A 13536-nucleotide genomic window follows, 5' to 3' on the forward strand; every position below is an offset into this window, starting at 1 on the left:
CAAACAACTAAACATGGAGACTCTGAATCCTCGGTTTTAATAGTAACATCTCTGATGCACTTTATTACACACATTATAAACATTACAGTACACTGTCATGTTTATCGGTCTGTTTACTGTGGGGTAGAAAAACACCTGGTAAGAAGACTTAGAGACAACCTGCCTACCACTCGATTTTGACAACAGAACTAGGAAACACTAGTAAAACTCCCTGGTTGTGTGTATTTGTTTCTTCAGGTCTTGCTACATCCAGCAGCTTTGTTCGCTATCACCTTTGGTGGATCCTGGTTCCTGGACTCCTGGTGGCTGTGGCTGTGGTAGCATTGTATATATATATCCTACAATGTGGTCAAAATGGGTGTGTCAGTGCAGGAACAACAGGTATTGAGGGGTAAATCCACAGGAGCATGGGCAGGGCCAGGGGATGGTCAGACACAGAAGCAAACGGGAGCAAAAGGTTGATCCAAGACACTGGGTCAGGGTGCATCGTAACAAAGTCTGTCAGGATGGCAGGGTATACACAGGTAGCAAGACTAGACAATACTGAAGTGACTGTGGTGAGAGGGAATAGTTCTACTCCAGATCTCTTTGCGTTGGCTTCCTGTCCAACAAAGAATTGACTTTAAAATCCTGCTGCTGGTTTATATAGCGCTGAATGGTTTAGGGCCTAAATACATTTGTGATCTGCTGCTACCTTATGAACCATTCTGACCCCTCAGGTCATCTGGGACTGGTCTACTTTGTGTTTCAAGAGTCAGAACTGGAGAAGCAGCGTTCAGTTTATTCTGCATCACATATCTCGAATAAAGTCCCTGAAAGATGCAGATCTGCTCCTTTTAATCCAGATTGAAGACTTTACTATTCACTGTTGCCTTTAATTTAACCAGATTAAATAATATCAATTCTGCATCTCACTCCTGCATTTTATTGTTTTTAACTGCACTGCAACGATTAGTTTATGTCTTGCTTTTTGACTGTTTTTAACGTGTTATTGAATGTTCTTAATTGTTTTTAAATCGTGTTTTCTTTTGCATTATGTTTTGATGCTTTTAATGGTTTTATGTGAAGCATAATTTGAATTGCCTCGTTGTTGAAATGTGCTATACAAATAAACGTGTCTTGCCTATATAGGGATGGGCGAATGATGCCTTGTGAAGCTTTGGAAAATCTTAATCAATTGATTAAATCCTTATTTTTAAACTGTTGTTTAGTCTGTTCCTCTGGGTCACACACACTGTTCTTCCCTTCCAAAAAACTAACCTTTCTCAAGTCTTAGACTTTTTATACTAGATGGCGTAGTCAGACTACGCTCACGCTACAATCATCCCTGTAATTGTGACAGGCAGCATTATTTGGGTCAACTGTAGGAAGAATATGGATTACTGGGCTTTTGTAGTGGGATTCTCTTTGGCATAGTTGCCAACAATGGTGTGAGTTCAACTGTTAAAGGTTTCAGATACAAATAACAGATCATTGACAACCTCATAACACCCAAATATAACATGAGTCAGACACATCTTAAAAGATACCTTAAAAGCTGAGTCATGAATTCCCATACTCATATTAACCCCTGCCTATGGCCTCACATACAACAAATGTTAAACCAAGAAAAGAAACAGCATTATCATCATGCGGTAGGAATTGCCAAAGGGATGTGGGCCACTGTCACATACTTTCATAAGAGCATTACAACTCACTTCCAAGAATCCTTCTGATAACTGGGATAACTATACCATCTAGAGGCTTTACTGAGAACTGCAGTTCACTGCGCAAATGGGACACGTTTAAAGATTCTCAAATAGGGAGTTTGATAAACATCTCTTTGGTATGATGTTAATAGATGTAAATAACAACAGTCAAGAGTCAAGTGCCATGAATGTTTAATTAATGATGAACAATTAATGTGTATTACAGGGTGGTGGTAAACTGATCAACATCTCCATTCTTCACTACAGATGCAGCAGCTTTCATGGAGGTGATGTCCTCTGCATGTGAGATTCCACCCTTGGTCTTCTCACCCACAGTGCAATCCTTCAAAAAGAAAAATATGTTGTATGTGCTCAGAACACCAGGAAACCATTGGTAACCAACACGGTATGCACACTGTATGTTTATTATGAATATAACCATGTTTATGTAATAACAACCGTGAAGATCAACTTAAATGAATTACTTTCTTTACTCTGCCTTTCCTGAAAGCTCTCCTGACAGCTCTACCGAAAGCCCTCATGAGGCCACTGAAACATCCTCCTCCCTTCTTCTTCACTTTCTGCCTGGGAGCAGCTATGGAGCCACAATGGCTCTTTGAAGAAACAGCCGTTTCTGGTTGAAGCTCTCTGCTCAGGTGAAGCAGGCTCAGGTCTCTGGCTGCAACAGGCTTGAGGTCTTCAGGGGGTGAGAAGAGGAAGAGAAGAGAAGGCCTACTATTAATATCAGAAAATATCAAATATTCACATAAAATATAAGGTTAATTAAGCTCCTAAGTACAAAATACTTGGATACAATGATACTAAAAGGGTAAATGACTATGACTTACATGATCTGCTTGTCTTTCTCTTTAATGTCCAGCACTAACTGGATGTCAGTGGTAGGCTGATGCCTATCGGAAGTGTTCATCACAACCTTGATTTGCTCACCAGCCAGCTGCAAGAAGGTCTCCCATCAACAGGCCTCGTCAGGCTGGTCTCAGCAGCAGAAGATTTGAAGTCCTGGCTAGCCTGGTGCAGGGTGGTGATCCTCACAGGTGTCTGGAGGTTACGCTGGGACATAACCGTGGCCACATTCATCTGTGAGGCACGGAGAGGAGCCACTGCTTGATTGATCTTAGAGTGCAGAGCCAGTGAAGACCCCAGCAGGTGGATCCCCTCATCATTTTCCATCTCCAGGAACACACCGGTGAGCTTGTCAACAAGGCGTGATTGAACCTTGTGGATGAGGCTAATGACACACTCTCCAGCTTTGTATTACAACTGTATTGGACATGTCAAAAGTCATTTGACAAAAGCCAGTACTGTAATAACCTGCTGCATTCCCATCAGGGCCTGAACCTGGACTTGAGCTCTGGTCTGGGTCTGGGCCTGAATCTCCATCAGGGTCAGGGCCTTTGTCTGGTTGTGAGCCAGGGTCATGAGCTGGGCCAGAGCAGTCATGCTCAGTTGTCGGTTCGAAACTCCAGGCATGACACACACACACCAGGAGAGCTTATCCATGTGTAGGCAGCAGGCTGGAGAGAGACAGGGCACATATTATGTTAAATACACACAGTTAGATAGATACAGTAGACACCCAAGGTTTTTGGTGCCACTTTGTGTATCAAGATATCAATTCCTGTATGGTTTACACCTGCTGCATAGACACCAACGCAAGGGTGAAAGCATGGGTCAGGACCTGAGGCAGGGTCTGGACCTACGGCTGGGTCTGGACCTGCAGGACTTCGGTCTCAGGCTCGGTCTGGACCTTTACTTGGACCTGAGGCTGGACCTGGACCTGAGGATGGGTCTACCGACACTGCTCTTTGTCAGGGTCGGGTAGCGCTGGTGGGCCCAAGTCACTAATCGGAGAGCCATAAAATTCAAGAACTCTAAGGCGTGCACGGCATCCACTGACCTCTTGAAGTTGACATAAGCATAACCCAGAGAGCGCTTGGTGACCCTGTCTCTGCAGACGCGGATAGAGTGGATGGTCCCGGCGGGACTGAAGTGGTTGTAGAGCATTGCCTCGGTAACTTGTTGGTGTATGTTTCCTACATACAAGGAAGCTTTTGGACGTCTAGATGGACTCTGATTCATTTTTTCGCTAAATATGTAATTGGAAAGGATTTCAGTTTTTAAGGAGCAAGGTAGAAATAAACATTCTGAGTTACTCTGAATAACAAACGTTATTGTACGTTTTAAACAGCCTACTAAATAATTCAAATAATGTGATGAATGTCGTCTCTGTCACTGGAATATAAATGGCTAATTAATATGAATGATGACCAAAGTTTGATATGTTTTTGGCTTTGGAGAGAGAGAAAAGTCCCATCTTGTGGATGGGATGGACACCGGTAATTTCAGAATAAAGGATTTTCTGATGGAATAGCCTCTTCAAAATGCTCTAAACGTTCTATGTTGTTTCAATAACTAATCCTTACCAAAGGGCAACTAAACCAATCCATTGCTTACAGTATTATTTTTGACAAATTTGACATTTGTGTGTAATAGGCTATTAAAACTATTAAAATGTGTTAGTCGTGTGTTTGTGTGAGAGAGGCAATTTTCAATATATCCACAGGGTGTTACAATGTTACAACGTTTCTACACAGGACACTGGGCTCCAAAAATACATAGTCTAGCTTCATAAAATAAAAAACATTGTAACTAGCCTATCCCATTTTCTACTTGGTAACTGTTTGTGGTAGGCTATTCCTAATTAAACTGTAATTACATTTTTACAGTGTTGGCAGCTATTGCCTAAATTGATTTTGTCTCATTGGAGAGAGTAACTTGGTGTCTCAGAAGTTAAGCTTATTTATATTAGGCCTTGTATCATCCTCATTTAGCCTTATAACATTAATTATTTCAGTAAAAGGACAGGAATGACCACGGCCTAGACTAGGCCTATTGTTCCATGAGGGATCTACACAAAACAATTCCAGTGTTTTATGTAAACATATTTCCAAAAATCTTGTATTCCTCGACTCCTCGACCTTCCTTTTCATCCTTTTATGACTACTGCCAGCGTTTATTTAGCCCTGCTTGTAAACTAACAACTTTGGTAACCTGAAAACTGTTGTTTCTCCAGCCTCGACCTGGTGAAAGTGTACTGGTTGCTAGGCAACACCAAAGGGGCCAATCCGTGTTTTCGTTTCTAGCAAGACCTCACTGTCTCTTCGAAGTAAATTGTGTGCAATTTCTTACTGAATATTATTGCTGTGTTAAATACTGTACAAGTTCTCCGTGAAAATGCCGTTCAGCGCTGAAGCCATAAAACCGCCTCTCCATGATCAAATATTGGAGCTACAAAGGAAAATTCAATTGCTTGGTGAGTTTCAACTAGTGGTGTGTTAGTAAAGAACTTTACAGTACAGTAGCAGCGTACTACAGTAGTAGTCTATGCTTGATTTCAGAGGGAATGATTTCAATGTTTACTGTAGTCAGTTAGGCTGCATAACAATTGCGCCTCAAGCTTGAACTTCATGATTGGCAGGCGAGTTAAATAGCATTCAAAAACGTTGTCTTAGTGCTACAGTACAGTCAGTACGCAAAGATTGAATGGCGATAGTTTACGTTGACCCCTGTGCTAACAAGATGGCTGACAAACTGCACGCCCGGTTTCTCGAAAAAGATCTCGTATAATAATCAATAAAAAAGTTGTGTAAATTATGTCAACTAAATGATTCCACCCTCTAGCAATTTGAATAATGTACCGGTTAATGTCGTCCACTAGAGGGAGACAGAAGCGCATACTACGAGAGTTCCCAGTCCACGATCAAGAAGAACAGAGAGTCCATTCTGCAACTGAGGCAGGAAAACAAAAGACTTCATAAGAAGTTGGCAGACACTCTTGCTGTGAGTGACCATTGAATCACGAGCGGCACCACAGTGAGGGGGTGAAAGTGGCAGCTTGTTTTATGTTGCAGGTTTATCTGTGTGTCCATCTAAGGTTGTTGCTTTTCATCCCCAGGGGGACGAGCAAGTGATTAAAGATGCTTTTCAGAGTAGAGGCATGGAAACAGCTGCCTTCCGGAATATGTCGGGGAAGGTATAATATCCCATCTCTCTCTCTCTCTCTCTCTCTCTCTCTCTCTCTCTCTCTCTCTCTCTCTCTCTCTCTCTCTCTCTCTCTCACACACACACACACACGCACACACACGCACACACACACTCGGTCTCTCTTAACTAGTCTTATCTCTCTCATCCCGTGGCATACCCCAGACAGCTCTCACTGTGCTCGACCAGAAGGTTTGCGACAAGAGGAAACGCCTCAACGCCCTCAAACACACCACCCAGACCTGCCGCCGGCGCCTGGAGGGGCTGCAGCTGCAGTACCAGAGCATAAAGCTAGAGAGCAGCAGAGGGCCGCAACCCGACGCGCAGAGACAAGAGGAGGAGGCCAAGGTAGAGGAGAGACAAAGAGAGAGATTAGTCAAACATATCCGATAGAGGTAGATGTACTGGACAGACAGACTGAGACACACACACACACACTCACACACACTGTATGTGGGTTTGATGTGTCGCCCTCTTCTGCAGAGTGAAGGGGAGGCTGGCGAGGAGCATCCCCAAAAGGTTACGCTCCGACCTCACTCCCCACAGCCCCTGATGCCAGGCAGCCTCATGCCAACACAGCCCCGTATTTCACTTATCAAAGCCTACCAATGGTCAACGTGTGTGTGTGTGTGCCTGTGGATCTCTCTGTGTGCGTGCGTGCGTGTGCGCTTCGTCTTCCAGAACTTGCGGGTGCTGGAGAACCGTCTGGAGAAAGCCCAGCTCAAGTGTCAGGAGGCAGAACACATCATGAGGGGCTACTTGAAGCTCAAAGCCCACCTGCAGGTGAGCCATCCTCACTGACTGCATTCAGGACCCAGAGGTCAAACTGAAATCGCCGATTCTATGCCTTTTAAAGACCTCGTTTGAGGTGGCCCGATTGAAGATATCTGGTCACGTATGGATTAACACGTTGTGTAGACTATTAAGTTGGCTTTCTTAAGACGGTAGCGAGTTGCCGTGTTCATCGTTGGCGTCTCGTGCAGGAGGAGAGCTTGACCTTCCAGTCCCAGCTGGACCGGCTGGAAGCTGAGATCCTGACCCAGAGACAGGAGCTGCGGGACCTACAGGTCATGAACAGCGACGCCCACCTGTCCAAGGACACGGCCAAGGTGACCGTCCACGACCATCCTCTCTGACTGGGCCAGGGTCGGAGGGCGCGGCCGTATTTGGATCCCTCTTGTTTTTTAATTTGATTTCCATCATCCTTGTGATTACACTGAGTATTTAGATTTTTTTTTCTCACCTTCTTGTCCCTTTCTTTCTTTCTCTCCCTCACTCCTTCCTTCTCCCTGTATTTCTCCTTCCCTTCCTCTCTGCCTTCCTCTCTCTCTCTCTCTCTCTCTCTCTCTCTCTCTCTCTCTCTCTCTCTCTCTCTCTCCTCTCTCTCTCTCTCTCTCTCTCTCTCTCTCTCTCTCTCTCTCTCTCTCTCTCTCTCTCTCCCCCCCTCCCCCTTATCTTTTTCTCATTCTTCCTCTCCCTCCCTCTCTCTGTCTGTTCCTTCACTCCTCCACAACTCTCTCTTCCTCTGCCCTCCGTCCCTCCGTCCCTCCCTCCCTCCCTGCCTCCCCCCTCCCTCCCTCCCCCCCTCCCTCCCTCCCCCCCCTCCCCCCCTCCCTCCCTCCCTCCCTCTCGATCCAGGCTGAGCTGCTGCGCCAGGAGGAGCTGGTGTACCGGGAGAGGAAGGAGAGAGAGAGCATCCTCACCAGCTACAAGAAGCAGGCGGAGGAGCGCAAGGCCCAGGCCGAGAGGGTGGAGAGACGGGTGAGTGACACTGGGATGGCCCATTTGGCCCTCCCCTGTAGCACAGTGTCAAACACCGAGATGTCATCAGAGCTGCGCTACAAATACAAATCATTTGACTGAGAGTGAGTTATAAAAATAAGGAAAATAGTGTTCCAGTAAGTTGTAAAAATCTGTAACACAAGATCACTACCATGAAACCAATATGGGATGACAACTAATCCTTGTGTTTCATCAAAGGCAACTTAAATACGTAGAACCACATTTTTTCTTTAACCACGCAAATCTCCAACATTCCTTGTGTGTGTGTGTTCCCTCCTGCCCAGGCCCAGCGGCCGGGCATGCAGCCAGACGAGCTGAGCAGCGAGACCCAGCGCAGTGTCACCGGGGTGGGGGAGGAGGAGAGGGCCATCTCCACCTTCGAGGAGGCCTTCCGACGCATCAAGGAGGCCACGGGAGTCACCGACACACGGGTACTGTACACGCAGAGAGAGAGAGAGAGAGACATACAGAGAGACATACGGAGAGAGATAGAGAGAAAGACATACAGACAGCGAGAGAGAGAGGGAGAGAGAGACATACAGAGAGACATACGGAGAGAGAGAGAGAGAGAGAGAGAGAGAGAGCTTGAATACCTGTATGGCAAATGATTGTCCATTCAGGTATTCAGGCGTGTTTTCATATTATGCGTGTACGTCTTTGCACATTTGACGGGTGTGTGTGTGCATGCAGGACATAGTGGAGCGTTTCACCTCCCAGGGAGACACCCAGAAGCACCTGGAGAACCTGAAAGAGGAGAACGAGAGAACGCTGCAGCGTCTGAAGGAGGAGAGAGACCGCCTGCAGGAACACTTCCAGACCATGAAGTACTCTGGGGAGGCCAAACTCTCCAGGTGAGGGGTCAGGGGTGTACAGGTCAAGTTCGAGGGGAAAAGTCACTGCTAGCAGCTAAACATTTACATTCCATTTAGGCATTTAGCAGACGCTTTTATCCAAAGCGATTTCCAAGAGAGAGCTTTATAAAAGAGCATAGGTCACTGATCGGAACAACAAGGTAGTCCTAAACATTGCAAGCAGCCAAAACATGAAGCATACATTGTGAAAAACTAAACAAGTGCCAAAAGGGAAGACCCATAAGAGCATGCAGTTATACGAGTTACAAATTAAAACAACATGAACCCCAAAAAGTGCAAGACTGTACCTGTAGAAGAACAATCAACAGTAAAATATTTCACAGCGAGTACAAGAGTTCAAGAGTTCACTTCGTTATAACTAACCTACAAGAGCAACAAGTCTCTCAATAAGAGTCATTGTGATCCTGGAGGAAACTAACATCAGGTCCAGCCAAGCATTCCTAAGTGCCGTTGTCTTCCCGGATCAAGTGCGTCTTGAGCCTTTTAAACAGTAGCTAGCAGCACGACTAATTGAAATGGGTATGATCTTTTTGAACCGTCTCTGGAGGAGGGGATCTCTCACTGAATTGCTCCTCCCAAGGTTTCTTTCATTTTTCTCCTCTAGTGAGTTTTTCTGTGAAATTTTCCTTGAGGGTTTAGGTTGGTTGAGGGGCAGTTCTATGGGCGTATGTGAAGCCCTCTGTGACGTTGCTTGTCAAAAGGGCTATACAAATACATTTTGATTTGATTCAATCGTAACCTTAGCAAGTTAGCAACCTTTTACCACCGATGTCGTAGCATTAGCGATCCCTCAGGTCAGACTGTTAGTGTCACACTGTTAACGTTAGCATCGCTAGCCACTGAGCCGGCCCCTGGCTGACCCTCTTCTTCTCTGTCCTGCCCCGTCCAGCCGTCAGCAGGTGCTGGAGGAGCGCGAGCGCCACCTCCTGGCGGAGCAGCAGAGGTGCGAGGCGGCCAGGGAGCGTCTGGACTGGCTGACCCGCACCCTCGGCACGGTGCGCGCCGGCGTGGAGCACCTCGCCGACAAGCTGCAGCACGTCCAGCTGGTACGAGGCCAACTCCCCCCCCCCCCCCCTCCCCCCCCCCCCCCCCCGCCAGCGTGGACCTCTCTCTCTCGGCCCCTCTCTCTCTTTGTCGGCCTGTCTCTCTCTCTCTTTCTCTCCCTCCTCTCTCTCTCTCTCTCTCTCTCTCTCTCTCTCTCTCTCTCTCTCAGGCCTTGTCATGGCCCCTCTGTCTCCCTCTCTCTGTCCCTCTCTCTCTCTCTCTCTCTCTCAGGCCTTGTCATGGCCCCTCTGTCTCCCTCTCTCTGTCCCTCTCTCCCTCTCTCTCTCTCTCTCTCTCTCTCTCTCTCTCTCTCTCTCTCTCTCTCTCTCAGGCCTTGTCATGGCCCCTCTGTCTCTCCTCTCTCTGTCCCTCTCTCTCTCTCTCTCTCCCCGTCCCTCCATCCCTAGCGCTGTCCTTTTCTTTGTCTTTCAGAACCTGTGACATACAGTAATTGTGACAGTCAGTCAACATATGCTAACAAAGTTTTCTTTCTTTCACCCCTCCGCACACACACACACTTGTAACACCCATGCGCACACTCCAATCACAACCCCCACACACACACACCCAAACCCGTCGAACTCCCGTCTCCAGGACGCGAGCGCGGCCCCTCCTCCGTCCCCTGGCGGTGAGGAGGAGGTGGTGGAGCTGCTGGCCCGGACGGAGAGGAAGCTGCTGATGCTGCAGGACGAGCTGCAGGGCAAGGACCTGGTCCAGGTCATGAAGGAGATGGAGGAGGAGGAGGTGAGGGGAGGGAGGGAGGGGGCAAGGGGGGGGGGGCAAGGCGGGAGAGAGAGACTAGGCAAGGTGACACACAAATCCAAAATGGTGGCCAGGGATCATCCGGAATCCTGTTCGGCTCCTGATTTTCTTCTGCTTCTTTGCATTCAAACTATATAAGGTTGCAACTTTATAGTCAAGAAGAAATACAAACCCCATCCCATTCACGCATCCATTTTGATGAAAACCAGATTCAATGAAAACAGGTACAGGTACCGTTAGGTCACGTTCACAGCAACGACCCAGAATGGAGCACATGGCAAGCCTAACCACTGGTGCTAGGATAGCATATCTGCTTATCTGTCGGGGATAGAAACACAACCATTACAGCCACTTTGAAGTGTTTGACCAGCATAAATATCAGCCTGCGACTGGCCTTCCAAAGCCCTGTTTGAGAACACAGTGTTCAAGTGCACCGAGGAAAGGACGGTCGTGATGTCATTGGTCACTGTCATTTGCTCATGGGGGTTAAACATATACCGCTTTTATCTAATTGGAAGGTGCTATACAACCTGTCGGGGATGAAAATTGTCGGCGATGGCTTGTGTGTGTGTGTGTGAGTGTGTGTTGTTGTCACTTTTAATTCCCATTGTGGTACATTGTTCATGTCCTGCCTTGTCTGGCTTTTAACACAATTGCTTGATGGTGTGTGTGTGTGTGTGTGTGTGAACAGTTCCATGCCAGCATTGAGGGAAAGCTGCCACAGTACAACACACGCATCAAGCTGCCCCAGGACCAGAAACAGGATCCATACGACGGTGAGAAGACATCGGACACACACACACACGGACACAAACAACAGGGAGTCAGGTGGCTGAGCGGTTAGGGAATCGGGCTAGTAATCTGAAGGTTGCCAGTTCGATTCCCGGCCATGCCCAATGATGTTGTGTCCTTGGGCAAGGCACTTCACCCTACTTGCCTCGGGGAAATGTCCCTGTACTTACTGTAAATCGCTCTGGATAAGAGCACTAAGTCGTTTCCACAGCGTTTCACCCTCTCTCCTCCCCTCTTCCTCTCCCCCCAGAAGAGGAGGAGAGCGGCGACGACGAGGGTGACATCATCACCCGCGCCGCGCTCAAGCGCCAGTCTCAGCTCATCATTGACTCCAAGACCAAGAGAAAGACCCGGACCAAGAAGAAGAAGGGGAAACACTGATCCAGGGAGGCCGGTCTAGAGGCCGGTCTGGAGGCCAGCCTCGAGGCCAGTCTGGAGGCCAGTGTAGGGGGCTGAAGTGTTTGTGTGTGCAGGAGCATAGCATGTAGTGTAGTATAGCATGGTCTAGGAGTGTATACTTACGTGCTAGATGGAACACAATGACTCGCTGAAGGTTCAAATTGAGCATGCGGTCTCACTGGTCCCATTTTTTTTTTTTCATTTACGAATGACAATGTATTATTTACTCGCTGACAAATAAGTAAATAGTTTCGATTTTTGGAATATACTCCTAGGATCTTGGGATGAGATACATAATCTTGTGCTGGCATATACTATAGATCTAGCAATTCTCACCTAATATAGTTTTATGTCAAGCTTCTACAAGTAGTGATTTGATTCCGTTATTAGACTCAATTTGTAACAACAGTAGTAATTATAATAAAAACACACCTTTCTTTTTTAGAAATACAATTGTTCCTTATGTACAAACATTTGTCAGTGAAGGAGAATGTATTTATGTATGTCTTTTGTACCCAAAAAATGAAGTCACATATTCCTCTCAAGCCACAATCCATGAATGACTGTGTTTTGACAACAGAAATGTTCTTTTTCCCTGTCCTGTTGGCTCAACACATTTTTCTCCCTCCGTGACTCTATCTCTCTCCTATCTCTCTCCTATCTCTCTCCTATCTCTCCCCTCTCTGTCCCTCTCCCCCTCTCTACCCTACAGCCAGCAACATAAACCCTCGCCCTTTCGTACATTTATTGTTTCATATTGTGTGCTTTAAATGGTGACACTTTCCATGGTGACATTTGATCTGACATTTACAGGACATCTGATACTTTTAGAAACCTGCCATTGCAAAAATGATCTAACCGGTCAACACAGTAAACCCCACCCTCAATCACCGGTGTCATACTGGAACACAGTACATTACAGTAAGATATCATGTACCCAAGCCTTTAAAAATACTGGAACACAGTACATTACAGTAAGATATCATGTACCCAAGCCTTTAGATCGTCAGGGAGGGAGGAGCAGATCTCCCGACCCAAAGGTATGGCTATCCTGTTGTCTCTGTGATCGAAACTCTACTTTGAATGGTTGGGTCATTTGACCCACACGCACACAGCCATGGTTCATTGTGACGTGATAGGCTTTGTGGAGCCAGTGGGTTTATGGATGACACACTTCTTTGTCATGGACATTTGGATCGTTCGATGCTCTTTTCATGTGCATTGAGAACGTTCTGTGGTTGACACTGTTAAATTGCAACAAACTCATGAGGGCAATAAGCTACATACACAATGCTAACCAACGTGTTAACCACACCACGCTGTAAAGCTCGCTGTCGTTTTTTTTATTTTTTTTACTATTTTTCTTTTTTTACTATTTTTTTTTAAACCATATCAAAAGTTCCCACCCCCCAAAAATGTATGCAAGCCAAGACAGTGTGGGAAGAGCTGTTTTTCAGTTCGTCTCTTGCATTTACATCCATTTATGTTTTTCTACAAGAGAAATTAGGTTGTATCAATACCCTCATCTATGTACCCCATTAAAGAACAAAGCACATTGTTTAGTAGTACTCGGATGTTTTTGCATTTACTCATTTAAGACCATTATGACTGTCAAGTGTCTTGTCCATCCTCTTGACTGACAATAAATACTGTCTCAGGTTACTGAGTCCAAGATGCTGGTATGACAGCTGTCTCTCACACGCTAGCAGCAGCCATGGCTGCATGAATATAAGGTGGTCCGTGTATTTTAGACAGTCAAGGGACACTAAACCATAGGAAGGAGATTACATGTGCTTTGCACTGTTCAGTGTGTTTTTTGTGCCTATGTGTGTGTGTGTGTGGTTGTTATGTCATCTACAGGGCAATCATTGCAACCTGACGTTTCGGCCTACTGTAAATTCAAAACTAAGCAAACAGACAAAACCACAATGTAGGTGGACTAAAGAACGGATATATCTGAAGGTTGCAAGTCATGTAAAAGACCTCCAAGTTTGTATTCCTCAACAATTATTCCAAGCAGCATTTCGTCTGCATAGTGAGAGGGGGTGGTGAATGAGTGTGTTTGTTTTAAAGATAGTCTTTTAATGCAGTGACGCACATAGGAATAAAAACACAAAGACACTTGGGCCTACAAT

General features: G+C 46.2%; 2 protein-coding genes across 2 annotated transcripts in view; one reads left to right on the forward strand and one right to left on the reverse strand.

Moving 5' to 3' along the window:
• Positions 1-13536, reverse strand: part of LOC124483458 (lectin L6-like) — a 504761-nt gene that overhangs the window by 97365 nt on the left and 393860 nt on the right. The gene's annotated exons all lie outside the window — the stretch shown is intronic.
• Positions 4788-12074, forward strand: odad3 (outer dynein arm docking complex subunit 3). The gene is made up of 14 exons (XM_047043919.1): positions 4788-5022; positions 5428-5549; positions 5665-5742; positions 5916-6098; positions 6234-6269; positions 6432-6533; positions 6734-6859; positions 7389-7511; positions 7817-7963; positions 8223-8383; positions 9294-9450; positions 10043-10192; positions 10902-10986; positions 11253-12074. Exons 1-14 carry the CDS (start codon positions 4944-4946, stop codon positions 11381-11383), a joined length of 1680 nt encoding a protein of 559 aa, XP_046899875.1. The 5' UTR covers positions 4788-4943; the 3' UTR covers positions 11384-12074.

The sequence above is a fragment of the Hypomesus transpacificus genome, chromosome 21 (assembly GCF_021917145.1).
Source record: "Hypomesus transpacificus isolate Combined female chromosome 21, fHypTra1, whole genome shotgun sequence".
Taxonomy (NCBI): Eukaryota; Metazoa; Chordata; class Actinopteri; order Osmeriformes; family Osmeridae; genus Hypomesus; species Hypomesus transpacificus.